Source organism: Colletotrichum godetiae (genome assembly GCF_030913485.1).
Source record: "Colletotrichum godetiae strain CBS 193.32 chromosome Unknown BDP55scaffold_12, whole genome shotgun sequence".
NCBI lineage: Eukaryota > Fungi > Ascomycota > Sordariomycetes > Glomerellales > Glomerellaceae > Colletotrichum > Colletotrichum godetiae.
Window position 1 is genome coordinate 386,789 of NW_026851260.1, and position 24,047 is coordinate 410,835.

General features: G+C 54.5%; 9 protein-coding genes across 9 annotated transcripts; 2 read left to right on the forward strand and 7 right to left on the reverse strand.

Annotated features, from left to right (window-relative positions):
* Window positions 1-2,863: 2,863 nt before the first annotated feature.
* On the reverse strand, window positions 2,864-3,334 carry BDP55DRAFT_629848 (uncharacterized protein; the record flags this gene model as incomplete). Its single annotated transcript, XM_060572074.1, has 1 exon — window positions 2,864-3,334. The coding sequence occupies one exon, from the start codon at window positions 3,332-3,334 to the stop codon at window positions 2,864-2,866; it is 471 nt and encodes a 156-aa protein (XP_060431939.1).
* Window positions 3,335-3,881: 547 nt separating this feature from the next.
* Window positions 3,882-5,002, reverse strand: BDP55DRAFT_692375 (haloacid dehalogenase-like hydrolase; the record flags this gene model as incomplete). The annotated part of the gene is made up of 3 exons (XM_060577110.1): window positions 3,882-4,375; window positions 4,636-4,745; window positions 4,896-5,002. The coding sequence occupies 3 exons, from the start codon at window positions 5,000-5,002 to the stop codon at window positions 3,882-3,884; spliced, it is 711 nt and encodes a 236-aa protein (XP_060431940.1).
* A 455-nt stretch (window positions 5,003-5,457) lies between these two features.
* On the forward strand, window positions 5,458-7,676 carry BDP55DRAFT_657266 (P-loop containing nucleoside triphosphate hydrolase protein). The gene is made up of 2 exons (XM_060574403.1): window positions 5,458-5,743; window positions 5,818-7,676. Exons 1-2 carry the CDS (start codon window positions 5,716-5,718, stop codon window positions 7,416-7,418), a joined length of 1,629 nt encoding a protein of 542 aa, XP_060431941.1. The 5' UTR covers window positions 5,458-5,715; the 3' UTR covers window positions 7,419-7,676.
* A 13-nt stretch (window positions 7,677-7,689) lies between these two features.
* On the reverse strand, window positions 7,690-8,994 carry BDP55DRAFT_713557 (uncharacterized protein; the record flags this gene model as incomplete). The annotated part of the gene is made up of 2 exons (XM_060578244.1): window positions 7,690-8,054; window positions 8,136-8,994. 2 exons carry the CDS (start codon window positions 8,992-8,994, stop codon window positions 7,915-7,917), a joined length of 999 nt encoding a protein of 332 aa, XP_060431942.1. The 3' UTR covers window positions 7,690-7,914.
* Window positions 8,995-11,320: 2,326 nt separating this feature from the next.
* Window positions 11,321-11,866, forward strand: BDP55DRAFT_548234 (uncharacterized protein; the record flags this gene model as incomplete). The annotated part of the gene is made up of 1 exon (XM_060568816.1): window positions 11,321-11,866. The coding sequence occupies one exon, from the start codon at window positions 11,321-11,323 to the stop codon at window positions 11,864-11,866; it is 546 nt and encodes a 181-aa protein (XP_060431943.1).
* Window positions 11,867-12,102: 236 nt separating this feature from the next.
* Window positions 12,103-15,507, reverse strand: BDP55DRAFT_606613 (RNB domain-containing protein). The gene is made up of 2 exons (XM_060571115.1): window positions 15,146-15,507; window positions 12,103-15,085 (listed from the first exon to the last, which is right to left on the reverse strand). Exons 1-2 carry the CDS (start codon window positions 15,339-15,341, stop codon window positions 12,330-12,332), a joined length of 2,952 nt encoding a protein of 983 aa, XP_060431944.1. The 5' UTR covers window positions 15,342-15,507; the 3' UTR covers window positions 12,103-12,329.
* A 133-nt stretch (window positions 15,508-15,640) lies between these two features.
* On the reverse strand, window positions 15,641-16,785 carry BDP55DRAFT_657274 (uncharacterized protein). The gene has a single exon (XM_060574404.1). The coding sequence runs from the start codon at window positions 16,401-16,403 to the stop codon at window positions 16,092-16,094; it is 312 nt and encodes a 103-aa protein (XP_060431945.1). The 5' UTR covers window positions 16,404-16,785; the 3' UTR covers window positions 15,641-16,091.
* A 207-nt stretch (window positions 16,786-16,992) lies between these two features.
* On the reverse strand, window positions 16,993-17,764 carry BDP55DRAFT_62360 (uncharacterized protein). Its single transcript, XM_060571390.1, has one exon. The coding sequence runs from the start codon at window positions 17,663-17,665 to the stop codon at window positions 17,201-17,203; it is 465 nt and encodes a 154-aa protein (XP_060431946.1). The 5' UTR covers window positions 17,666-17,764; the 3' UTR covers window positions 16,993-17,200.
* A 3,239-nt stretch (window positions 17,765-21,003) lies between these two features.
* On the reverse strand, window positions 21,004-22,017 carry BDP55DRAFT_629854 (uncharacterized protein; the record flags this gene model as incomplete). The annotated part of the gene is made up of 4 exons (XM_060572075.1): window positions 21,004-21,046; window positions 21,121-21,614; window positions 21,649-21,843; window positions 21,880-22,017. 4 exons carry the CDS (start codon window positions 22,015-22,017, stop codon window positions 21,004-21,006), a joined length of 870 nt encoding a protein of 289 aa, XP_060431947.1.
* Window positions 22,018-24,047: the final 2,030 nt, after the last annotated feature.

Here is a 24,047-nt window from a genome sequence, read left to right on the forward strand (position 1 = left end):
AGCTCTGTGCAGTATACGTATTCGTCATCCTCTTTCTTTCTCCCCTGTTCGAACTTCGTGATGATTTGCCGAAGTTGGCACTTCTCCCGGCGGCTCTCAAAAGTCACACTAGATTAGGCTGCGCCTCGAGATGTCGATGTAATCTGCTCGTCAGACATCTACCCGTCGTTCCACTCTGACGAATCGACGAACCCTCCCCCGGAGATGATATTCGGCAAGGAAGATATACGGAGCACCATGTGGACTGGAAGGGTTCGGAGTGTAACCACTTCTATTTTAGTGCCTCCTTGCAAGGACGTAGAACCCGACGCCGTGGATGAAGTTCAAGTTCTGCGCGGAGAGCGACTAGCTGCGGAGTAGAATCAATCGGCTCGACATCGCTGATGCTTCCAATCGTTCAACAGGGAAAATATGGGCAAGAGATGTCCGCTGTACAGTACCGAGCCAGCATAGAAGGTTACCTTCTGGAACGCGAGAAACGAAAGAGGGCGCAATTGTCTAGTCTAATATAGAAGACGCCGGCGGTTGACGCCAGTGTCGAAGGCGTGACGCCAACAAACACCACGGAACATCCGCGCAACACACAAATGCCAAGTGACTAACTAACATGGTGTGCAGGAAGACTTCCACAAGGCTTGCTAAGAACTAGAGGAGTCATGACCATGCATAGCTCCAACATGCGCGTGGGACATGGAGCTTTTTTTCCCTTTCACGATATGCACGAGAAAGGGGTTCGGTATCCCTCAAACCTCTTGACTCCGGACAGCGGACACCGAAAGAGATATATGACAAACAACGGCCTCTTGCGGTAACATCGCCGCAGAACCCCCCCCCCCCAAAATCGATTTTGGTGGCTACGAATACTCGAGGTTGTTAAAGAGCAATGACGATATACGAGGCAGAGAGTGGCTTGGTTAATCATCAGATGGATAGTGGCATCCATGATCCAGATTCTGATCAACTTTTTTTTTTCTCTGCTCCAAAGTCCAGGGTGGAAACAGCGGCAAGCGGGAGATTGGGATCAAAATCGGGCCCTGGCGGCCACGTGCGGTGCCGACAGTGACGACTGACGAGATGGATGAGGTGTCGACCCTGCCCCTGCATTGTGGAGGGGGTAAGGACTAGGAGTCTGCAGAGGCTCGATTTTGTTCCTTCACAAGTTCACAAACCAGCATGGGATGCTGGGGGGACGGGGACAATATGCCGGGTTTTTTCCCCCTTCGTTATGCGCACAAGCCGCAGGCCCATGCTTCTCATTAAACTCGACCAAGGGTCCTCGTCACGGCCGTAGTAAAGGACCCGTGGAGGACGCGTGCGACGCAGACAACACTTGCATTCGACTGGACTGGTGCGTGCTTTAGTTTCCACACATGCTACGGACAATACCCCATCTCTGCGACGACACAATTTCCTTCTCGCTCGCTAAACTGAGCACAGCCTCACGACATGGCCAGCTCGAGTCAGTTTTGCTCTGTCCGCTACCGAGTATCGAACCGGTGCAAACAATGCGGATACTGCCGGACGACGTCTATCGTGTTGGAAGCTTTGGAACCTTATGGGACTTCTTTGAAGTTCTGGGGACTGGCGGATGCCGGATGGCAGACGCGCGAAAACAGAGGCCGTCACCGGGAAGCAGACACCAGAGCCTATTGTTCCCTTAGCAGCCGCGCGGTTTTGCCTGCCGGCCCGATGACCTGCGTCCCGCGGGTCGGCCTTTGCTCGCCAGCTTGCACTACTTGAACGCTCCAACGCCATTGGGAGCTGTCGCCATCAAAAGACTCGTCACTTAGGGAGGCATGCGATCTATCCGTGTTTCAATCTCCTCATGACTTGTCTTGTGGTGACAAGTATGCAAAAAAAAAAAAAAAAAAAAAAAAAACCCCCGAGATTGCTGTCATCCCTTCCGATGTTCTGCTAGCGCGCCGCCTCAACGAGATGGAGATGTAGCTCCAACTGAGCCGGCCCTCTGTGTACCTGCAGCATCAACGACCGTTCAGGAGCTGACGCCCATACTAAAGCCTGGAGGCTGTTCACATCAGCCCTCCACATGGAGACTTCGAGATTGACCTTTTCGCGCGCGACGCCTATGTTGGCCTAGCCTTTGAGGTTCCTGCATTCGCCCATACGAAAAGTTGGCGTCCGTTGTGATACATGTCGGAATGACGTGGTCGGACGCCTGCTTTTGGATGGGCTGCGCTGTAAGCAAACAAAGTCCGCCTGGGTTCCTGTACCGGCGTGGATATACTCGTCGTCTCCGTGTGCCTAGGTAGACACTCATCGTACAGCTGTCTCGGCATCATCCGCCAGACTCTCTCTGAAGCTGATCGTACCTGCCGCCATCGATAATCTTGCTTGCTCATGAACAAAATAAGGCATCGACACTTGCAACTATGTTGTGTCAGGAGGGAGGAATCCTTCCGCTGCTGTCCGACCCTTCTTTACCAAGTATTACGTCCCGAGGAGTAGTGATAGACGACATTGTTCCACTCAATGGGTAACACATGTTCACTGTCTGGAGCAACACACCCACGACTCAAGCACGACGATCTCCGAAGTTGCCTGCAAGATGCCAAATTCTAATTCGCCTTGCAGGCTTGTCTAAAGTTGGTGCCCTGAGAAGAGCAGAGTACACATACACAGTCCTGCAGGCAGCCAGGTCCGTCAGCATGAAGCTCCGGAGCTGACAGGTGATATTTGTGTCTTCGGGACCTTGCAGCTCCGAATTACGAAAGGTGGTCACAGGCCGATGTGGTTTGCCTTGCGTACGGAGTCGTAGACTACAGCGGGTTTGCCGTTATGCAAAGTTACGCCACATCCACGGTCTCGGGACCGCTCCGCTCAGCTCTGCAAAGACTGAGATAGGTCAAGAGAGACCAGTCCACCGGATGCGCTCGGCAAGCTCTCGCCCTCTCTCAGACTCTCTCGTATACGGGCTGCTTTTTCGTGAAACGACCGCGGGCTTTTGCAGGTTGCTTTTTTCTGCCTGACCAGATGCGGTGCACCGACCGGGCTGAGACCTCTTAACGTTGCTTTTTCCCTGATCCAAGGTCGCGAGATCGCAGCAATCACCCGTGGTTGGGGGAAGAGCCCCCGAGGAACCTAGGACAATGACGAGACGAGACGAAGACGTGTCGCGATATGTGCTTGGTCTACCCTGCACCTGAAGCTGATTTTCGCCGACGCACGCTGCTTTGTGCAAATTTGTGGCAGTATAATCCAACACACTTCCGCGTTTGTCGGCGAAACCAAAGGCAGCGGCGGCGAGGCGAGTGGTAGTCAAGGACTCACTTGACTCGGCCGAAGGAGGATATTCTTGGATCCTGGGGTTGCACATGTCGAGTACACAACATGCGGCGGGGACTTTGTCTCCAAGGCTAAGGACATTGTCTCGGGCCCTTTGGGTACCTTGACCCAACTTGGTTCGGTTCGGTACACGCCCCCTCGGTGAAGTAGATAGATGATGATGTTTGTTTTGTTGTTGCACTCACTGAGTGCCTCGGATCAAAATAAACATCACGGAACTCACGCGACACAGTTATTAGGGATCTTCAGGTTCGGGAAAGGGGACCCCGTTTCAAGAACTATTTCTCATCTGAATCCAAAGTTGGTCTCCCTCGATGAGACGACGGCGGGGGAAAAGGTTAGTTTGGGTTTGCCCTTCGTCCCGCACTGGCCGGACTGTATTCCGTCCATCATCTCTTCTCGAACCCTTACTCCCTTTTTTGGCTCCAAGGACTTGTCCGGTTCCAAGGGAACGGTGAAAAAGCGTACGATGTTGTCATACTAAAGTCTATACCAGCAAAGTCTATTCATGCTCTATCGATTCATTAGCAGAGCCTCCATTCCTCACGCCAGACAGCCGGCCAAAGTCGTCGCCGGGACTAAGGCTTCGAAACGAGGGCATCGGTAAACTCCAGCGTGACGACACCGTCGCGACTCTCCACGACCTTTACGGAATCGAGGTCCCTGACGATCCAGTCGGGCTCGGCGCCCGCGACCTGCTCAACGGTGTGGCTCGTGACGAGGCCCAGCACCTTGCACCCGGCCTCCTTACCGGCCCTGATGCCGGCGGGACTGTCCTCAAGGACGAGCACCTGCTTGGACGCGTCCTGCAGGCCGAGCTTCGCGCGGCCGATGCGGTAGCAGGTCGGGTCCGGCTTGCCGTTCTCGACGGACTCGGCGGTGACGAGGTGCTGGGGCTGCGGTAGTTTGAGCGCGTCGAGCCACCCGCCCACAAGGGGTTCCGTCCCCGAGGTGACGATGGCCCAGGGAGCGGATTTGGCGATGAGGGCGTCGAGGAGTGCCCTTGCCCCAGGGATCTCGACAGCGTCTCCTCCGTAGAGTTTCGGAAGGCGGCCTTCCATCTCACGCGTGTCTGCGAGTAATACCTTTGTTAGCCTTCTTTCGCGAACCCCTGAATACGCGATCCCCCCCCCTCCTCCCATTCCCCCCTTGCGTCATGAAGTGAACATGCATGAAAAAAGTTGGGGAAACCTGACCGACGGCGTGCCGGTGAGTCGTGTTTAGGTAGGTGAAGTAAGGGGGGAACGTTAGATCAGGAACAGAAACAGGAACCAAAACGCGAGATCAGACAACGGAGATCTGAGATTTTGTTATTGTGTGTTTTGTACTCACACTCCCAATTTGCTTTTTCAGGGGCCAGAATCTTCAAGATGTCGATGCTACGACGGCCGTGCGAGGTCTCGAGGATGACTTCGGGCGCGACTCCTATTTCGTTGCCGACGCTGCAAGGGAGAGAGAGAAGACCGGTGTTAGTGGGGTTTCGAGAGATGAGAGTGAGAGAGGGCAACCCCTCATGCAAGGGATGAGGAAAGATGATGATGATGATGATGCTGATGAACCGGTGGAGGTGGGGTTTTGCGGTTTCCTCTTACGTGTGCCAGTGCTTCACGACGGCCTCTGTTGAGTCGATGATGGTTCCGTCCATGTCGAAGAGGAAGCCATCAAAGGCGATGCGTTGCGGAGGGGCCGTGTACGACATTGATGAGTCTGGCGGGCAGAGTTAGCGGGGCATCTCTCTCTGATGTAAGTTGTGAATGTATACCTGAAGAGCGAAACGCGTTTGGTTAATGTTTTGAATCTACGTTGGTGGTCTTTTTATGTAGTCTTTCATGAGAAATTTGTTGAATCCAAAAGTCTAGTTGAGATTACCAGTTGAAGTTGAGTGAGATATGACTCTGAAAGGATCGTCGAAGTTCCGAGTCGGCAACGACAACCTTGGTAATCCGCCTTTACCAGCCCGCTATTTGAGCTGCGGCACCTTTCCAGCGGCCAAAAACACCGAGACGGGCATTTCTGTCCACCGGAAGGACCCTCTCTGACACTGCGGCAGCGGTACCGCGGCAGTACCGAGCGACTGTGGTCCACCGGTTCCAGCACGCCCTTTTTTTTTCTTTCTTTTTTACTGTCAACTTTTTTCCTTATGTCAGCCGTCGCGGGGCAAAGTCGACCATGGCGGGGCTCCTGTTTTGGGATTAGCGTCAGGCGGTGAGGATTCTCCAGTGGGGAGCGATAGCGATAGCAGAGGCGGTGTGTTCTGGCAGAACCCGACCTCCCACTAAATTTTTGAAAGTTGCACTGCAAGGACTGAGCGAAGCGCCAGGAAAGTTTTGCGGCGGTCGAGGTAGCAAAGTACCAACCAAGCTCACCCCCATACAACAAAATCTTGCCAAACCAACTTGGTCAGATATCACGATGGCTGGCTCAATCAACAAACCCAAGAGTATGTGACTATATCCTCTGACTTATTTGATATCCTTTTCGTTTTCCCTTTTGACTGACAGTATTTCTCCGCAGAGCCAAAGTCCAAGAGGACGACGGTTCGCCTCCGCCACAAGATCGAAAAGAAGTCGGCGGCGAAGCAGAGGAAAGACAGAAAGAAGGCCAAACAGAACCCGGAATGGCGCACCAAGCTCAAGAAAGACCCTGGTATCCCGAACCTGTTTCCCTACAAGGAGAAGATCCTCGAGGAGATTGAGGAGAACAAGCTGCGCAAGCAGGAGGAGGCCCAGAAGCGTCGCGAGATGGCAAAGGCCGCCAAGACGGGCACCACCGTCGCCGGTGCGACCGGCCAGCAGGTCGACGTCGCCGACGACGATATGATGGTTGAGGATGATGAGGACGACGAGGACGACTCGAATCCCATGGCCGCTCTCCTGCGCAGCGCGAGGGCCGCCGCCGAGACGTACGAAAAGGAACTGCGCGACGACGACGACGACATGGACTCGGACGACGACTCGGGCGACGACTCCGACGCGCCCGCTGAGATCCCCGTCGGCAACGCCACCTCCCGCAAGGCCTTTGACAAGGTCTTCAAGAACGTCGTCGAGCAGGCCGACGTCATCCTCTACGTCCTCGACGCCCGCGACCCTGAATCCACTCGCTCCCGCGACGTCGAGCGCAGCGTCATGGCCGCCGCCAGCGGCGGCAAGCGCCTCATCCTCGTCGTCAACAAGATCGACCTTGTGCCCCCCAAGGTCCTCAAGGACTGGCTCGTCCACCTCCGCCGCTCCTTCCCGACCCTGCCCCTGCGCGCCTCCAACCCGGCGCCCAACGCCCACACCTTCAACCACAAGGAGCTCACCGTCCAGAAGACGTCGTCCGACCTCTTCCGCGCCCTCAAGTCCTACGCTGCCAGCAAGCAGCTCAAGCGCGCCGTCTCCGTCGGCGTCATCGGCTACCCCAACGTCGGCAAGTCCTCCGTCATCAACGCCCTCCTCGGCCGTCTCTCCGGCGGCCGCGGCGCCTCAAAGGCCTGCCCCGCCGGCGCCGAGGCCGGCGTCACCACGAGCATCCGCGCCGTCAAGATCGACAGCAAGCTCACCCTCCTCGACTCCCCCGGTATCGTCTTCCCCTCCGCCACCAACGCCTCGACATCGGGCCTCGTCTCCCTCAAGAACGCGACAGACGCCCATGCCCACCTCGTCCTCCTCAACGCCGTCCCGCCCAAGAACATCGAGGACCCCATCCCGGCCGTCACACTCCTCCTGCGCCGCCTCGCTGCCTCCCCAGACCTGCTGCAGAAGTTGACCGACGCCTACGACCTGCCGACGCTGCTGCCTAGCCGCACCGACGGTGACATCACGACCGATTTCCTGGTGCAGGTCGCGCGGAAGCGCGGCCGTCTGGGACGCGGCGGTATCCCCAACATCAATGCTGCCGCCATGACCGTCGTCACCGATTGGCGTGACGGCCGTATCCAGGGCTGGGTTGAGGCGCCTGTCCTGGCTGTCCAGAGCGATGCCAAGGACGCTGCGGCTGCTGGCCCCGTCGCTGACGACGTTGCTGCCGCGGATCAGAAGACTATTGTCACGGAGTGGGCCAAGGAGTTCGATCTCGGTGACTTGTTCAGCGGACTCGCTGCTGTTGGCGATGAGGACGAGGCGATGGAGCAATAAAGAGGCGGTGTGGTATAGTAATGGAGAGAACATAGTGGGGGGAGAGAGGAGGAGCACATGATATCAAAAGAGAAAGTGGAGAAGATGTTGTGGTCCCATTTCTTGGGTTTTTAACTCCCTCATGGAGAGCCTGGCTGGCTGTTAGAAGCCTCGTTTTGTTTCACATGGCGTTTTTGGGGGCGGTTAAAGGGAAAAATAAAAAGCAAAGAATGACGATTTAGCCCGTTGTCCTCGTTCAAATCTACACATGCTCCTTGATACGGAATGTTCTCTTGATTTGATCTGACCTCTATGAGATTAAAAAGACTCCTCTCATCCCCGGTGACCTGCTGCTTTCCATCCGTTTGACAGCGTCTGGAGAAAAGATTGCATTCGCATGGCGTCCCACGAAAAGCTGTGATGAAGTCCCGGATCACAGCCAGGCAGACGAGAACCTCGCGCTTGGTGATTGACTTGCTGAACCTCGTAGCCATGTTAACACCAGTCTTTCACGGTGTCAATTGAAGACTAGAAAATTTTCGCCAAGCCCAACCTTGTTGTGCTTGATGACCCACGCGTAAGCTGGGCTGGGAATGCCCTCAGAAGGCGATATGGGCTCCATCTCAGCCCAAGGAAAGTTGGCCTTTTGAACGTTATCTAAAGTGAACCAATAGTCTGAATGTCAGCAAGCGTTGCCTTCGTTGATAGACGACTTGACTCGATGGTTGAGGCACTGACCTGGGTAAAACCAAAGTTGTCTCAAGATCTGGAAATGCATCCAATCCTCTCCGATTCGGGGGATGTTCTTCTGCAAGGTACGCTTGAAGATTTTAAGCATGATAGCATGTGCAGTGTCTTCGAGTTCGTTGACCATTATGTCAGGCTCCTTTCCAGCTAAATTCTGAAGCACCATGCACTCCACAGAGGGATTCGGACGGTTGTTCTCCGGGAATTTCTTCAGTAGGGTCTGCAGCTTTGTCCTCCGCCGTCCACTAAGCATCCAGTCTTTCCACGCAGTTTTTAGCTGACCCCGAGAGAAAACAAGCGATGAATTCTGTGGCGCAAGTGGCTTGGGGATGCTGGCAACTTTGGGTGTCTGCTGAGACTCGTGGGTGACCGCTGGTGTCGAAGGCCTCTTCCTGGGAGATGCCTTTGTCTCCGTAGCAGTAGACGTCGCTGGACTCTCGACTGTAGGTATGCGTTGCTCCATGACTGTAGCTGTCAAATCCACGACTTTGGTAGTTGTAGGCGTCTTGAACTGGGGTGCTACTTCGCTGGTATCGGGCCGGAGGCTCACAATGCCTGTGATGATGACATTCTCGCTGTAGTCGAGAATTCTGTCAATCATGGCATGGGCTTGCTGGCGTGATCCATGAAAAGCGAAAGTGTCATCCGAAATATGATCAATCACGGGCTTTCCAAGGCGTCTGGTGTTGTTGATATTGGCGGTGATGTCTCCAGAGTCGTCGGTATTGAAGGCGACGTCGAGGCGTCCGAAGACGGGCTTGATGTTGTCGGAGGCCGGTGACGACAGTTTGACTCGCTTGGCCGATGGCTGAGATGACGCCTCCGCGGCAGACTCGCCATCAACCTCCATCTTTCGTCAATCTATGGATGAAGTGTCAGGAAATCAGACGATGTAGAAGGGGTAATTTGGGAAGGCAAATCTGAGAATGAGATTAATCTGGATAGTGGTGTAATCTAGAAGTGGATTTGGGTGAGGTGGAAGGGTGAGTGTTGTAGGCAGACACGACTGAGGCGGTTCCTTCTCCTCCTGGAACACGTTCACTGAGTAGTGTGGGACCCTCACCTTGAGGACGTCAGGTTCCAGACAAGCAGGCGACTGATCCGTTATCAATAGGATATAAAAGGCATGACTTTCTCTTTTGCTACCACTATACTAGGAACATACCATAGTGAATATACTCGGATAACTTCTACTTATACAGAACAACAGCTCCAATAGTGCTGGTTGTAGCGATGGTGATAGAACGAAGCTCCTGGTATATACAAAGTTGTAATATATAAAGCTGTAGTTGCCTGGGACACCGAATTCCGGACTAGGGTTATGAGGATACTGAAACTTGTAAATTGTTGACCTGGGTAACTTGCCATAAGTGAGTTCACGAGTGAAAGGGAAAGCCATGTCGTTGCAGTCTATGAAACATTTGCTTTACCCGGTCAAATGTAGAATAGCTGCCGAACGGCGCCATCGTCTTCTAGAAAAACCAGGCTGCTGCTTATCCTTGACTATACCGTTGAGTTCAGCTGACTTCAATACTGATAATCCGTAAAGGCCTTTGTCGGCTATCTATATCAAAGTTTTTATGCATCCATTGCACGTGAGTTCCCAGTGGGTGTTACGCGGTATGGTCCATACTTGCTCTATAGTTAAATTACGCCAAATTTCTCTCTCATACGCAAAAGATTCGCCTTCAATCAAATACGATCAAGCGTATAATTGCTTAGGAAAATAACATTGTTGTTGAGCACGTGCAAACAACACTTTTGAGTCATCTTGAAATGGCTGAATCAGACACGCGGAGGCCCTACGGTTGGATTTATTCGCTCGATAGAAATCCAACGCCATGGAAGTCACACAGATGACATTTCAACGAACATCTTGAAGATTGAATAAAGAACTTGCGCGGTGTATTTTTCAGTGCTGAGACGGAAGAAGCCAAGTGTGGGGTCTGCGAAGTCAGGCCTGAGGCAGTCTTCGCGGCGTTGATTCTGACCTGAGTAGTTGCCGCGAGGCAAGTAGGTAGGTGTTTACTGTATCGCCTGCCTCTACCATGAGAAACTCATTTCCGAAATCGCTGTATTCTAGTGTATTTCAATTCGCTCGGATTACGTACTCACGTGATGCATAGGTGACGGAGGTCAGGTGAAGTCGTCTCCATTCTTCCTACCTGCAAACGCCCCTGCCCTGCACTTCACTCTCAACTTCAACTCAAAACGTTACGTTATCTTTTACCAACACAAAGATAGCACGCTGGTAAGGCGTTTCAAAGTGCTTCCTGTACAAAAGAAGAAAGATACATTTCTACATTCTCGCCAAAAGCTCCCCTCTCTAATGTTTGCGTGTCCTACCAATTGCAGCGGCCTACCTTCACAACATTATCCCTCTTACGACCACGTCAGAACAATCTCTCGAGATGAAGAGATACAGAACTCATAGCTCCAGCTCAGATGATTGAACTACGGGCCTTATGACGTTCGACAGTCAAGGACGGATGATAGAAGAGACGTCAATGCGGTCAAAAGACCCAAGACGAACGATGTTCTGGATGGCACTTTGTCGATGCACTCGGGCGACGAGAGATCGGTACAGAGCCTAAGCATGGAATCCGATATTTCTGAGAGAGACTCCTTACAGTTCAACAATTAACTTGCCTGGCGGACTTGAGCTCGACAACCCCAAGTTGAGCTCCTACACCGAGAGTCAGATATTCGAGAACCAGGACGAAATACAGAGTGTCCATGATGACAGGCTCGATAGAGCTCCCCTAAGACATCCAAGTCGCTCTATCGACGGCGCAGACCGGAGCAGAAGTAGCCCCAATCATGGCGGCCTTTCTGAATTTCGCCATCGCAATGACACCCATCGAGATACACAGCGACCGGTGGCTACCAAGTCGAGTGTTCAGAGAGGAGGATCTCACCAAAGTCCCTCTACGAGATCATTCCAGGGCACCTCTAGCGGAAGATACAATGCCAATCGCGCCCACCATACACAGGAGAAGCCACACAACAGAACCTCCCAAGGCGAAGCAAGATCGGCGCCGACCCACGCTCCCATGGCTCCCGCAATGGACTCGAAACCCTCCCAGTACCTGAGCAACGGTGGTCAGAAGCGAAACAAGGTCTACCACGACACCGACATCCGCCGTCACAAGCCGCCCTTCCGAGGCAAAGTGAAGATGACAAGCGAGGAAAGAACCCGGAACCAGATCACTACCTCGCATTTCCTGTGCGGTGACCGCTTCAACCCGAACAACATCTGCACCAACTGCGGGCACGCCGGCCACTGGCTCGGCGACTGCGTATTTCCAGACGACAACGGCACAATCATGGGATGTCCGGTCCACAACACAAAGCTTCACGTCTTCGACGACCGCCCAGACCTGCCGTATATGACCCTCCAGCAGCGCGTGACGGCCCTCGTCGTGCGCAGGCGGAACGAGCCCGCGATCCGGTCGAGGAAGCCGTGGATCGAGCTCGTAAAGGAGACAATGGGTCAGGGCCTGGAAGAGTTGGTGTGGGCGCCCTCGGTGTGGACGCAGGAGTTTGTGGTGCGAATGATTCACGACCGCAAAGCCCTTCAGCCGTGGCTCGACTTCGATTACGGTCAGGACCTCGTGTCCAAGTTGCCCGTCAATCCGGAGACGCAGGGAGATCTTGAGTCTTTGCTGCAAAAGTCTTTGTTGTGGGACCAGGTTCATATGCCCGTTCGCCAGGCTCGTTAAGCATGATTTTCTTTTTTTCGGGGGGGGGGGTTTGGTGTGTTTATATCTGTGACCAGATGTGTACAGTACGAGGCTGAGGGCGAAGATGGACACGGACTGAGTCTGATGATGAATAATGTGCGCCTCCACAGGCTGTATACGATACTCTAGATAAGCAAACATGGCATGGTACTACTGTGGTGTCGTGTTGACCGAGACAATCCTGATGTCGGAAAATGCTGACTTGGAGATATGAGCATGACCTATTCCGTCACATGGAATAATACCCAAACGACTAGTTCTACTCACATTTCGCACTTCAGACATTGCAAAACGAGAGGAGGCATAAATAAAATGGTTCATCTCTAGAACTTTCAGGTGGCTTAATCTCTGCCATCTTCTACTTCAACACCCCAAGACACCCAAGAATCCGTATACTTTTTTCCCATTCCCATGTCTCAGCTCATCCACACACGCAGAGCCCCTAAACGCTAACAAGCTCCATCTTGACACCCCTCTTGCCCGTCATCTCATCCTTCTCATCCGTAACCTTGACCTTGACCTTCTGGAACAGCTCCACCCGCAACTCCTTGCTCCCGCTCGTGGTGAGGACATAATTCTCGGCATCGAACGCGCTCTCGGGCTCGGGCTCCGCAAGGTCTCGCAGCCGAATCAGTCCCTCGATACCGAACCGCGGCACGAGCACCACGAAGCCGTTGCTGAAAATCTTCATCACAAAGGCCTCCTCCTCGGCGACCCGGCCCTTGAGGGCCTGGCCGACGTAGTAGGCGATGCTGGCGCGTCCCGCGAGCTGGGCGTTGCGGTGACGCACGTTGATGTTCTTGCACACAGCCTCGAGGCGGCCGCGGCTGCGGACGGCAGGGTGGATGGCCTCGTAGCCGATGGCGGCGGCGAGCTGGCGGTGGGCGACGAGGTCGGCGTACCGGCGGATAGGGGAGGTGAAGTGCGTGTAGATCTCCGAGGCGAGACCGTAGTGGCGGAATTCCGGGTAGGCTTGGGTTCCGGAGCAGAAGTACTCTGCCGACATCATGCAGCGCGTGGCCATGATGCGGACCAAGGTGTTGAAGAAGGGGTCGACGGGGTCGACGCAGGTGTCGAGCGAGTCGGCGAGCGCCTTGCTTGAGTCGACGCGGAGCTCGAGGCCCTTTTTGACGCGCAGCTGGTTCGAGAGCTCGTCAAAGTTAGTCTTGGGGGGCGCGCCGTGGCGACGGAGGATGGCGGTCTGGGGGAAGGCCTCGTAGATCTTGGCGGCGACGCTGACGTTGGCGAGAAGCATGAACTCTTCGACGAGGGACATGGTGTCGAGGTGCTGCTTCGTCTTGACGTCGATGGGATCCGACGTCTCAGACTCCATCTGCACCTTGACCTCGGGGGATGACAGGCTGAGGGCGCCGGCGTCCATGCGCTTCTGCTTCAGCTTCTTGGACAGCATCATGAGCGTTCTGATGCTGTTGGTGAGGTCGTCCTGCTGCGAGGCATCGTCGACGCGGAGCTGGGCCGCCTCGTAGCTGAAGGCTTCCTTGGACTGGATAACTGACTTGGTAAAGCGGGCGCCGACAACGTCTGCGTTGGCATTCATCTCCCAGATACAGGAGAAGGCGTAACGCTCGACGTAGGGCTTCAGCGAGCACAGGTCGGTACCGAGAAGCATTGGTAACATGTCGATTCTCTTATCGACCAGGTACACGGTAGTGCCTCGCAAGCTGGCCTCCGTGTCCATGGCATTGGCGGGCTTGACAAAGTGGGAGACGTCGGCAATGTGGACGCCAACCTCAAAGTTTCCGTTGGGGAGAGCCCTGGCGTGGAGAGCGTCGTCAATGTCCTGACAGCCGATGGGGTCGATACTGCAGATGAGGAGCTTGCGAAGATCCTCTCTATCCCTCCAGCCGGGGTCTTCCAGGCTCTGTGGTACTCTCCAGTCATGACCCTCCTTTGGCAGACAGTCGAGTACCGTCTTGGGGAAGGGACGATACTGAACATCGTACTCCAACAGTAGGGCCTCCGTCTCCGCAGCCTTGGTCTCGAGCTCACCGAGCGAACGTACAAAGTGGCCCACGGGGTGCCGAGAATCGCGGTCCCAGGCATCAATCGTAACCAACAGGCGTTTGCCGAGAAGCTCGGCAACCTGTCTCGAGCGCAGCTTGATCTTGGGGATGCGCTTATCCATGGGGATGAGGAACACATTGTCCGACTTGCGACCCTGGCCGCCGCTCTTGCTCGCAGACGAAGGGTCAATGTGCCCGACGTACTGTCGCCAGTTGCGCTTGATGACGCCGACGACCTTTGCCGTCGGTTGCGGCCGGCCCTCGGTGCTGTTCTTGTGCGTCTTCTTCACCTCCTCCTGCAGCGCCTTGCGCTCCTTCTCCGAGACAAAGTCCTGCGCTTCCTCCCCGTCGGCGTTCTCGTCGCGCGTGACCGCTTCTTCTTCGATGATCTTGGTCGACGGCTCCTTCCATTGGTCCTTTGGCAGGACCTCGACGACGACGACGTCGCCGCTGACGGCTCGGTTAATGTTCTCTCTGCCGAGGACGATGAGAGGCTTGGGGAACGCGGGCACGTGGATAGAGCCCTCCAGGTAGTTGTATGGCGAGACATTGAAGATGCCCTGGTGAAGAAGACCGGCCTTGACGCCGGTCATCAGCTTCGACATGGTGAAGTATTCCGGGTAGATGGGACCGGCGGGCTTCTTGGAAAAGCTCGAGTTCCGCGACTCGGCAATCATGTCCAGCAGCCTCTCGCCATCCTCAAGACCGCCAACATACTCGGAGAGAGACATGGCCGCGACGCCTTCGGCCTTGGCCTTCCTCAAGCAGTCCTGGTCATCGCTGAGCATCACGACGGCGGGCACAGTCTTGGCCTTTGTCTGCGCCAGGTGGTCGGCGTACCACTTCACCGCCTTGCGCACGGCACGGTCATTGCGGTCGTTGACCGTCTCATTGGACTCGCGGTTGACGTACGTCTCGAGACGGAAGTCGTTGAAGAAGACGTAGAAGCGCTTGTCCTCGCTCTTTGTGAGCCCGACGAGACGGTTGTACAGGGGCAGTGAGCGGTTACGCAGCTCCTCAAGCACCGTCTGCAGAATGACAACGTCGTAGAATGCTGAGCTCTGCTCAAAGAGGTCCATGGCGTTTAACAACGCATTGGTGTCGGGGACGATATAGTGCCCCTGGGGGAACGCCTTTGTCCCCGCCGGCTTGTCAGAGAGGATAAAAGGTTGAACTAGGAATCGTCGTCAGTGATCATGCTCGTGGCGATAAATCTAAATGGGGGTAAACTCACCATTATTGGCTGCATCTCTAGGCGCCGTCTGCAGACAGGCCCGGCACAGCTTTGACGAGCAGGGAATATCTTGACGCAGGTAAACCTCCCTCACAATCTTCTGAACCTTGCCTTTCCTTGTCGAACGGACGTAGACCTTGCTGGAGATGTTGGCGGCGAAAGGGTCCGCCTCGAATGAACGCTTAAGACTCGTCATCTTTGACTTGCCAATATATCAGTCGCCTCGTTGTCGAAAACTGAGTTGGCGACGTAGGCTCTTGAATTTTCTTTGAAATTATTATTCCGCCGCCCCTTCACACTGGGCACTCTTTGATGATGAAAATTGAAGTGAGGTGAGGCGCGGTCACCGTGGGGCGGCTGACAAACGAATCAGGGAGCTTGTGGCGCTTGAACGGTTGCTTATCGGAAGACGTCCAGATTGCTTATCTCTTATCGATAACACACTTATCAGCGTCATTGCATCAGCCACTTCACCGTGACACCTCATTTCTGTGTACCCAAGGTACGTCTCGCAGACTTTCGGTTTCAAACGATGCATCATGCCGTGCACCCCAAGATCAATATCGTGGTCCGCCCTCTTGACAGCAGCTGGACGCGATAGGCTTGCTGAACCCGTGTTGTCGCCATCAATCTAAGAAGGGCTGTCTTGTCCTCGCCGACAGCCTCATCGGGAAGTAAATCTTTTAGTTCGTCCGGGACTCGGGTGGGCTGGCCCGAGGAGAGTCAAGTCACCAGAGTGTCTCTCGTATTACTACACTCTTCAAGTGTTTACCGAGCTTATCACGGTGGAATTACTAGGGCACGCGCGCCGTCCCCCTTCTGACGACGGACGAGTACTGAAGGAGATACGAATAAGCCGATCAGCCGAAATCTCTCGGGTTCAAGCTTCGCTGTACACTGAAATCTCACAAGGAACGCGTAGAGTTAAGATTCAGCTGCCGACTACCTAGATAAGAAAGCAAGCCCGCTGGTCTAAAGCTACCCAAGTCCCCGTGTGAGCGCTCCATCTGTCGTCGTCGGCGTCGTTCCCGAGTATCTGTCTCTCTTCGTTGCGCGCCCGGTTCCGCTCATGAGCGCACGGCGGGCGCCACGGCGGGAAGAGGGAAGAACAATAAAATAAAAGCAAAAATTTAAAGCTTGTGTAACTTTGACCCTTTTTTCGCTGGTTACACAAAGGGGGGGGGAGAGAATAAGAAGCCACAATATCCAAAAATAAGAAGGACGAGGGAAGGCGATGAATGGGATTACTTCGTCCCATCAATCGGGAAACAAACCAACCTGTTTCGCAGACACGCCCCCTTTGTGCTTGGTCTTTTGTGTTTGTGTGGTTGTTAGTATATGGATGTGTGTGTGTGTGTGTGTGTGTGTGTGTGTGTGTGTGTGTGTGTGTCTAGAGAGTGTGTCCCGCCTCAAACTTGACGTTTCCTCTTCTCCCACAGGACCCTCGAAAAAAGGATCTAACTCGTGGGGTGTGTGTGTGTATGCGTGCCGACTGGAAGAAGAACTCGTAACAGTAAATCGATTAAACGAGGGATCAGAGCGGCGCGAAAACCGGGATTCTAAAAGCTTTTGCTTACTGATGTTCCGCGTTTGGTTATCAATCATCAAATGGGCTTACCTTACTTCGCCAATGATATGATCTACGGAAAGGAATCGCGAAAGAAAAAAAAAGGCTACGGTTACAGGGACTCTGACCGGCCGCTGGCCGCTTTTGCCACGCCATGTCAGGTCAGGTTACCCTGCTTGGATTCGGCCGCCCCGGTTCCGTGGCCCAGGCGGCTCGGGGGGGAGGGCGCACGCACACTTGCACGCACGCATCGCTCGCGAGGCCACTGCGGGAACGGCCCTCATGTCAGCGTTGCATCCTGCTGGAAACCGTCGACGCCTTGGGCCCTTCCCTCGATCTTACGGGGGAGAATTATGAATGGAAGGGAGGGGCCGGGGGCGGCATGGCATGGCATGGCATGGGCCAGGTTGGCTTCTGCAGGTGTCCGAGAACTCTTGGCCAGGCGCGGGAACGCACCAGGATGTGAGGGAGAAAACGGTTTCCCTTGATCAGCAGGACCAGAGATGAGACGTCGACTGCAGAAGGCTGGGCTGTTCACTCTTGTCCATTGTTCTCCCATCTTCCATCGGCCCAAAAGGAAAAATTGTCGGAGCCAAACCAATTAGGGAAGAAACCCAATCTGGCTTTATCAAGTCTGTAGCGGCTCGGCCAAGAGAGTTTTCCCCAGTCATGACAATAGAGAAACATCGTTTCGGCCGGGAGGCCGGGATCGTGGTACTCGGGGCTTCTTCCTGCATCGCAATGCATCGCAGATGGTAAAGAGTTCGAAAACGTGGACTTTGTGGGACCCTGAAAAACCTTGGCCGAAGCAGTTCAATCTTCTGCAGGGCTTGAGGTGCCTCCAGAATCTGTTGCTGGACATCAGTCCGAGAAGAGGTTGACGTCCAAGGAGGCTCGAGGGCCACAGCAAGGGTCACACCCCGTCGCATTCGCAGCGTACGAGTCAAGCGCATGAAAATAAAAGCAAACAGCCTCCCTTGGTTCGGCTCGTCGTCTGAATAAGCTATGAGCAAGAGTCGTAAAATACTGTAAGCTGAGAAAGGCGAGACAGATTAGGAATGGGGCATAAATCCACGACACACACATCTGTGCGGAGGCGGGAGCTAAAAAACGACTGTCATGGGCTGGGCCAAACCTGTTTTACAAATGTGTTAATCGTCTCCATCGGGAATCGTTGAAAGAAACATATTGCGCCACGGAGTGGCCAAGGTGAAGCGTACGACGGCCAATGGCGGTTCTCGCGTGTCTGAACACGACGTCCAGCAAGGTTCATCGCTGTCGGTCGTGGTCCTGGTGGTATTCCGTCGACCGGTAGGTAGTGTAAGGTAGGTAGGCAGGCATTGCGTAGGCAGATAGTCAGTTACACTGGCCATGGCAACATAGAGCAGCGGCGTGATGTTCATGTGCCGATGATACCGCTGTGTCGATTACACCCCGAGTTCTCTTTCCGAGTGGTACGGTTGCTGTGTAAGAGTTGACCAACTCCGCCGAAGCCGTCCCAGGAAGCCGGCCACTGGCTGGTAGAGTGGCACGCCAGTCGGCGTCGGAACCCGGTTGGAGGGTCCCACGATGATCGATCCAACAAACCACGGACGCCGGCGAGGGTTAGGTTACGTTACGCATGGCCGCCCGTAAGACTGGGCAACGTATGAAGAAGGAAACATTAGGGGCCCTTTCGGCGTCTGATGCTTGTATCAAGAGGTAGATGGGCGCTCTTCGTGGGAGTAGAGAGACGTGGTCGTGAATGGATGACGTTGTGTTTTGGACATATTTGAAGGAAGGGTGACATCGTCTTGATCGGCCCTCCTCTGCCCCAAGCCTGCTGGAGCATGAATCAGAGATGAGCTAGATGAAGGGTAGAAAAAGAAAGCAAACTACTAACGATGAAGGCATGCATATATCCCGTCCCTCCACCAGCGAACCTGGAGAGGGTAGGGCATGCCGCCGAGTAGCCAACCACAACCTATCTGTACATGAAGAACCGTGAACCATCGCCCACAAACAATAGAACGGGGGCCAGAAGATAGAGAGAGTCAGCGGCATACCAATTATGACTTACATATGTAAGTATGCTGAGCTGGGGGTGTGATGGTGTAAGGTGGTGTAAATGTTGGTGTGGTGGTGAAGGTAAGGGTGGTGGCCGTGTCTCCACAGCGGCTAGACACCCGCAGATGTACATTAGCTGCTACTGCTGCTTATTGCTGGTTGCTAGCTATTGCTGCGAACGAGAAGCGATGGAGATCGGAATTGACCATGCCTGAATGGGTTCCCACAAAGGAAAACGAGATGGGCGAGATCATGCCGTGTAGATGCTCTTCTGCAGTTGGAGGGAACCTGGAAGGAGAAGGGTGGGCAGGCAAGGCAAGGCAGGGCGAGTCGAAGAATGGTAGGGGAGAGGAGGGAAGATGAGGTGTAGGTGGGGGAGCGTGATGGGAGAAGGAGGAGGAGAAGGAGGATGAGGAGGCTTAGGGGGTGTGGGAACTGCGAATGGAAGGGCACGCCGCACTGGAGGCATAAAGCCCCCCTTCCTCGACTGGACTGGTGACTGGCAGCTGGGTTTTGACGGGGGGAAGGGTAATGGATGGGTATGGGTATGGGGGATGGAGGGGAATCTGAAGGAATGGGGAATGGATGAGCGTATGCTGCACGAGCGGGTAGCCAGGGTCCAAAGGTAGCTCCCGCGCTGCAAAAAGGAAACACAGCGGGCCATGTCCACCTGCCAGTCCTTGCAACTATCCAAGTTGTGGTGTAACTGGTCAAGTTGTGAGGTGTTGTGTAAGTCGTTCTCGCCCCCGTCCATCCAGTCTCCCGTTTCCCGTCCGTCCTCCATACACTAGGTATTACAGCCACAACCCCCAGTCACCTTCCCCAGCCTCGTTCTCATCTCAGTCAAGGCATGCCTTGTTCAACGATTGATAACGAGAACCAACACCTAGTTCCATAATCATGGCCTCTCAACATCCTTTCCAGGCTAGTGGTCCATGGAGCATAGACGGTAGACAGACCGAGGCTTGCTTCCATCCTCAGTCTCCCTCAAATCGTCGAGGCTTCACCTCCCTATGCTAACCCAGCCAGGAAGTCAAAGCAGATAATGATAGAGGCGAACAGCACTATTACCATGGGCTAACGGGAGCTCACGGACAACACACCTACTAATGCTACCGAGACAACACTACCTCATTCAAGAAAATAGCTTAAACCGATAGCAATGAGCATCGGCTGGCGTCCATCCCCAGGTTAATAAGCGGCAAGCCTCAACGTTTGATGAAAGCACCTACCTGACACCCCTCGCTGACCTCTTTTGCTTCAGCCCTCCCTTCCGTTCTACCCCAGACCATTGGGTGCCGCTGCGCCGGCAACCACGGTTTGACAGCCACCCATCACAGCAAGTAGTGGGCATGGACTCGACACCACCCATCCCGAGTAGGAACATGGCCAACCGCTCCCGAGGTGAGGCCCAGACGCAAGGGCCAGAGCCGCTGTTGAGGCCAGGGGAGGTGTGCAAGAGAGAAGAAAGCCAAGTGCAGCTCAGGAAAGCTCAGGACGTGTGACCACCGTCACCTCCGTACATCCCATAGCAACGTCCTCTGCCTCTATGGCCCGTCTCTGTATGGATAGTGCATCTTCAAATAACGTTGGAACAGGAGATGCTGCCGATGCCGATGCAGCAGCTGAAGTAGCAGTTGCTCTGCACCATCATCCATCCATCCATATCCACTACCGGCAGCTCGCTGTGGACCACGATAACAACCTCTCGGTTGTTGCCGTGCATTTGGGCTGGCACGGCTCGTTCGGGGAGAATTAAATGGTTGGAGGTGTGGAAACTCGCCCGCCCGTAGTCACAACCCTCTTCGTCCGTTGTCTCGACTCTTTAAACCCTTTGATCTTCTTTCACTCTTGCAGCAGTATTGCAGGCACTGCTGCTTCCCAGCTTGCATCAAATCATCCCAAATGGACGGAAAGGGAGCAGCACCTCTCGCACCTCTGGTGTCTGGTGTACACCACCATGCTGGCCGTCCCCTCCATCACCACCAACCCCTGCTTAACCGTCCACCAGGCCATGCCTTGCTCGTGCTATGCGCAAGGAAACAGATGCCAATCCATCCTGAGGGTGGGGCTCTTTTGAACCCATGATTTCTTGCTTGGCTTGTGCGTCGGTCATGAACGTGACTTGTTGACCCAATCGCGTACGGGGATTCGGGGTGAACCAACAGCCAAGGCGTTTCTAGGCCATCTTTTCGTCGATATCTCCCCCCTCCATCTTCGCAATCGCTGCCGCCCATACCTTACCTTATGCCTGCTCACTCTTTGCCGCAGGGCCATAAGTAGTCGTGCTGTGAGTGTACGCCGTACAGCTAAGCTCAACTCTTCACACCATCTTTCCCTGAGGCAGAAGCTTCCCACGTACGGTCTGTCCCCTCCTCCCGAACAAGCCTGTCTGATTTCGTCGCTCTTGATCTTTTGATTTGTCCAGTCTATGTGTGCTGCCCGGACTCTGCCCAGATGTTGAGTCATCTGGTTCGCAGTAGCTTCAGCATAGGTAACAGTAGCTAGCCCCTCGCTCCTTATCTGATCGAGAACCAGCCTCAGCCGCCGCCGAGGGACGCGTTCTAGAGGCGCGACAACCTGACGCGAGGCAACGACAAGCCAGAGCCTGGCCATCATGACCACTTGCGAAACAAGCGGGGAAATCTGACCGAAGCCACGCGGGACTTCTGCGGTTGACCGGTCTTTTGCTCCATTATGTCCGAGGCATCTCCGCCCTGCGGAAGTCGTTACGGCGGAATCCTTCCTCGTTCTTGATTTCAATATGCACACATCCCAGCCTTGAGCCACCTCGGCTGAAACGCATCCACTTGTTGACAATTCTTGTATGTCGACCTCGAGGCTCGAGTAAGGCCGCTGCAGAGACACGAGTAAGTGGAAGCTTCTTCACGACTAATAAAAACGCTCTTTTCGCGTCTTGCTTTCGAAGGTTGTCGTTGGGCATAGGCCGAGACGAAGCTAGTGAAGCACCGTCTCCGCGCAAGTGCCATTTTGCGGTCTTGATAGCGACGCCGCCGTTGCTTTCCCTGACCGCTCTCTTCTCGGTTGTAAAGTCCATTTCTATCGCCGCCTTTACGATGACGGGCTACCAGTGATATCGAGTTTCAGCTGTGGCGCATACTGATATTTGAACCGGGCTAGGGTCATGGGCCAGGAGCCAATGAGCGACGGCTTTTGTCGATACGTGAACGTCCGTGATGCCCGTCAGCGATGGAGACCCATGCGTCACCTCGAAGCATCTTTGAGCTGCCAGTCGCATGCTCCGCTGTCGCCTGATGAGGAACGATGCAAGTCGAGAGGCTTTTGTAGCCAATGCAAGATGTCCTCTGCTCTACCGTCTATTCTTCTTACACAGCGGCTGCCCGAGCATGTCATCACCAAGGTCTCGGATCCGCGCAACTCCTCCGCAGTGGCCATTGCGATTTGGACCGTCGGCAATCGCATGTACATATGTGACTTCCCATAGCCAGATCCGTGACACCATGCTCATCTATCCGTACGCGGCTCTGTGGTTGGTACTAGCTACTTTGTCGTCTGCATAGTCGTCGCCTGTGAGCTGAAACCCATCGGCTCTCTACGAGACAGCGTGACAGTATCCGTAGAGCCCAATGATTTGGACGAGAGAACCCCGAAGGAGGGGAAGTGTCCAGAATCGCATTTCCTGTGTGAAAGAGAGACCCCGGTCAAGCTCAAGCAAATCAGCACAGCCTGCTTGCTTGACTTGGCTGCAGTGTCTTGCATCGCCCTTGTCCTACCTAACCTTTTCGGTCAGCTAATCGCCGACGGTAACATCTCACTTCTCCCAACACGCGGCGACTTGTTGAAGACTGTGACTGTTCATGTGATGGGTACACCGTCGTGACCGTACTGTTTGTGTCGGTCCAGGTTCGCTTCAAACCCCTTGCTAAATGGACAAGATGCCTCAGGTCGAGGAACACATTTGGTAGTCATTTCGTCCGCAATGCTTCCCCAGCGTCGAGACGATGACGAAATGTCTCTTGTCTAGCCACCTTAGGCGGCGCTGGCCGTGCCCCTAAACGTGGCGCGTGATGTGATAAACGGGGCCATTATTGCTCATGTTATCGAAATGATTGCTAGCGGCTGGCATGCAGCAATTGCCAGGAAGCTCTGGACGAGAGGAAGGCGCGGATAATGGAGGATAATGGGAGCTGCGGGCTGACCTCATTTGGGTCAGAGCCGTGTGCGACGACGACAACGACGGCCTCCCCAAGTCCACGAAGGCGCCGTGTTGTGACATTGCCGTTGGGTGCTGATTCGTACGCCGAAGCAGCAGCAGCTGCTGGACTCCGTAGCAGCATCGCAATTATTCTTTCTGTCAGGCCCTCAAATTTCCTCTGTTACTGATCCGTGGTGACCCAGTCACGTCCCTCGTAAAGTATCAACGTGCAGAGTGAGGTTTGAGTCTAAATTAGTATTTTGTCCGTGGCGATCAAGAGACAAGAGACACGAGTCGAGACCAGGGCCGCATGTCATCTTTTCTCGTGTACTGCGTAAGAATGCGCGGAGACGAGGCCGTCGTTTTGCAGAAGTCAGACGCCCCGCGAAAGGCACGACGTTCGGCTAGTATTAGGAGCATCTTGGCGGAGACCTTCCCTGATCCCATCCGTTTCGCCCGCCTTCAACCGTATTGTGAACAGGGGTCGACGTCGATAGTGTGTGCGCCATTGCTGGGGTCCTAGTCAATGGTAAGTCAGAATGGCACGCAGGCTGGAGCGATTGGCTGAACAGATTCATGGCGACAAGAACGGTGTCTGTGCGAGAAAAGAGGGCGGCGACGGGATATGTCCATTGAGCGAGTCAGTGTCGGGAATTTTCCCGCCTCCACTCTTGCACCACTTCGTGCCCGAACGGTCGACCTCACTCGACTTGCCGCCTGGCGTGTATTCGGTACGGATACCGGATATCGAAATGCAGCTATATTGCGTAACCTTCCCGCAAGAGTCTCGACTGCTTAAGCCAGAGGTGTCGCAACAGTGGCCGGCTACTTCTGGTTTCGGTTGCTGTTCATGTTACACAACCTCGGAGCCAAAGGTTGAAGGACTTCTTTTGGGTTGACCAGTAGGTCGACAAGGCATCGTTAGACGCCAGTGTGTTGCGCGCCGTATACATCCCAGGCAAAGTTTCACGTCAGGGACAATTGACCTCATGGTTCTCTCGGCACATTGTTGCTGCTTCGAGAATAGCTTGGTGATGCTGAAAACTGCTGCATTCGACCAGCGGGGGCAATCTAGAAGTAACGGGACTCTCGAAGTAGCCCAGATGAGCCAA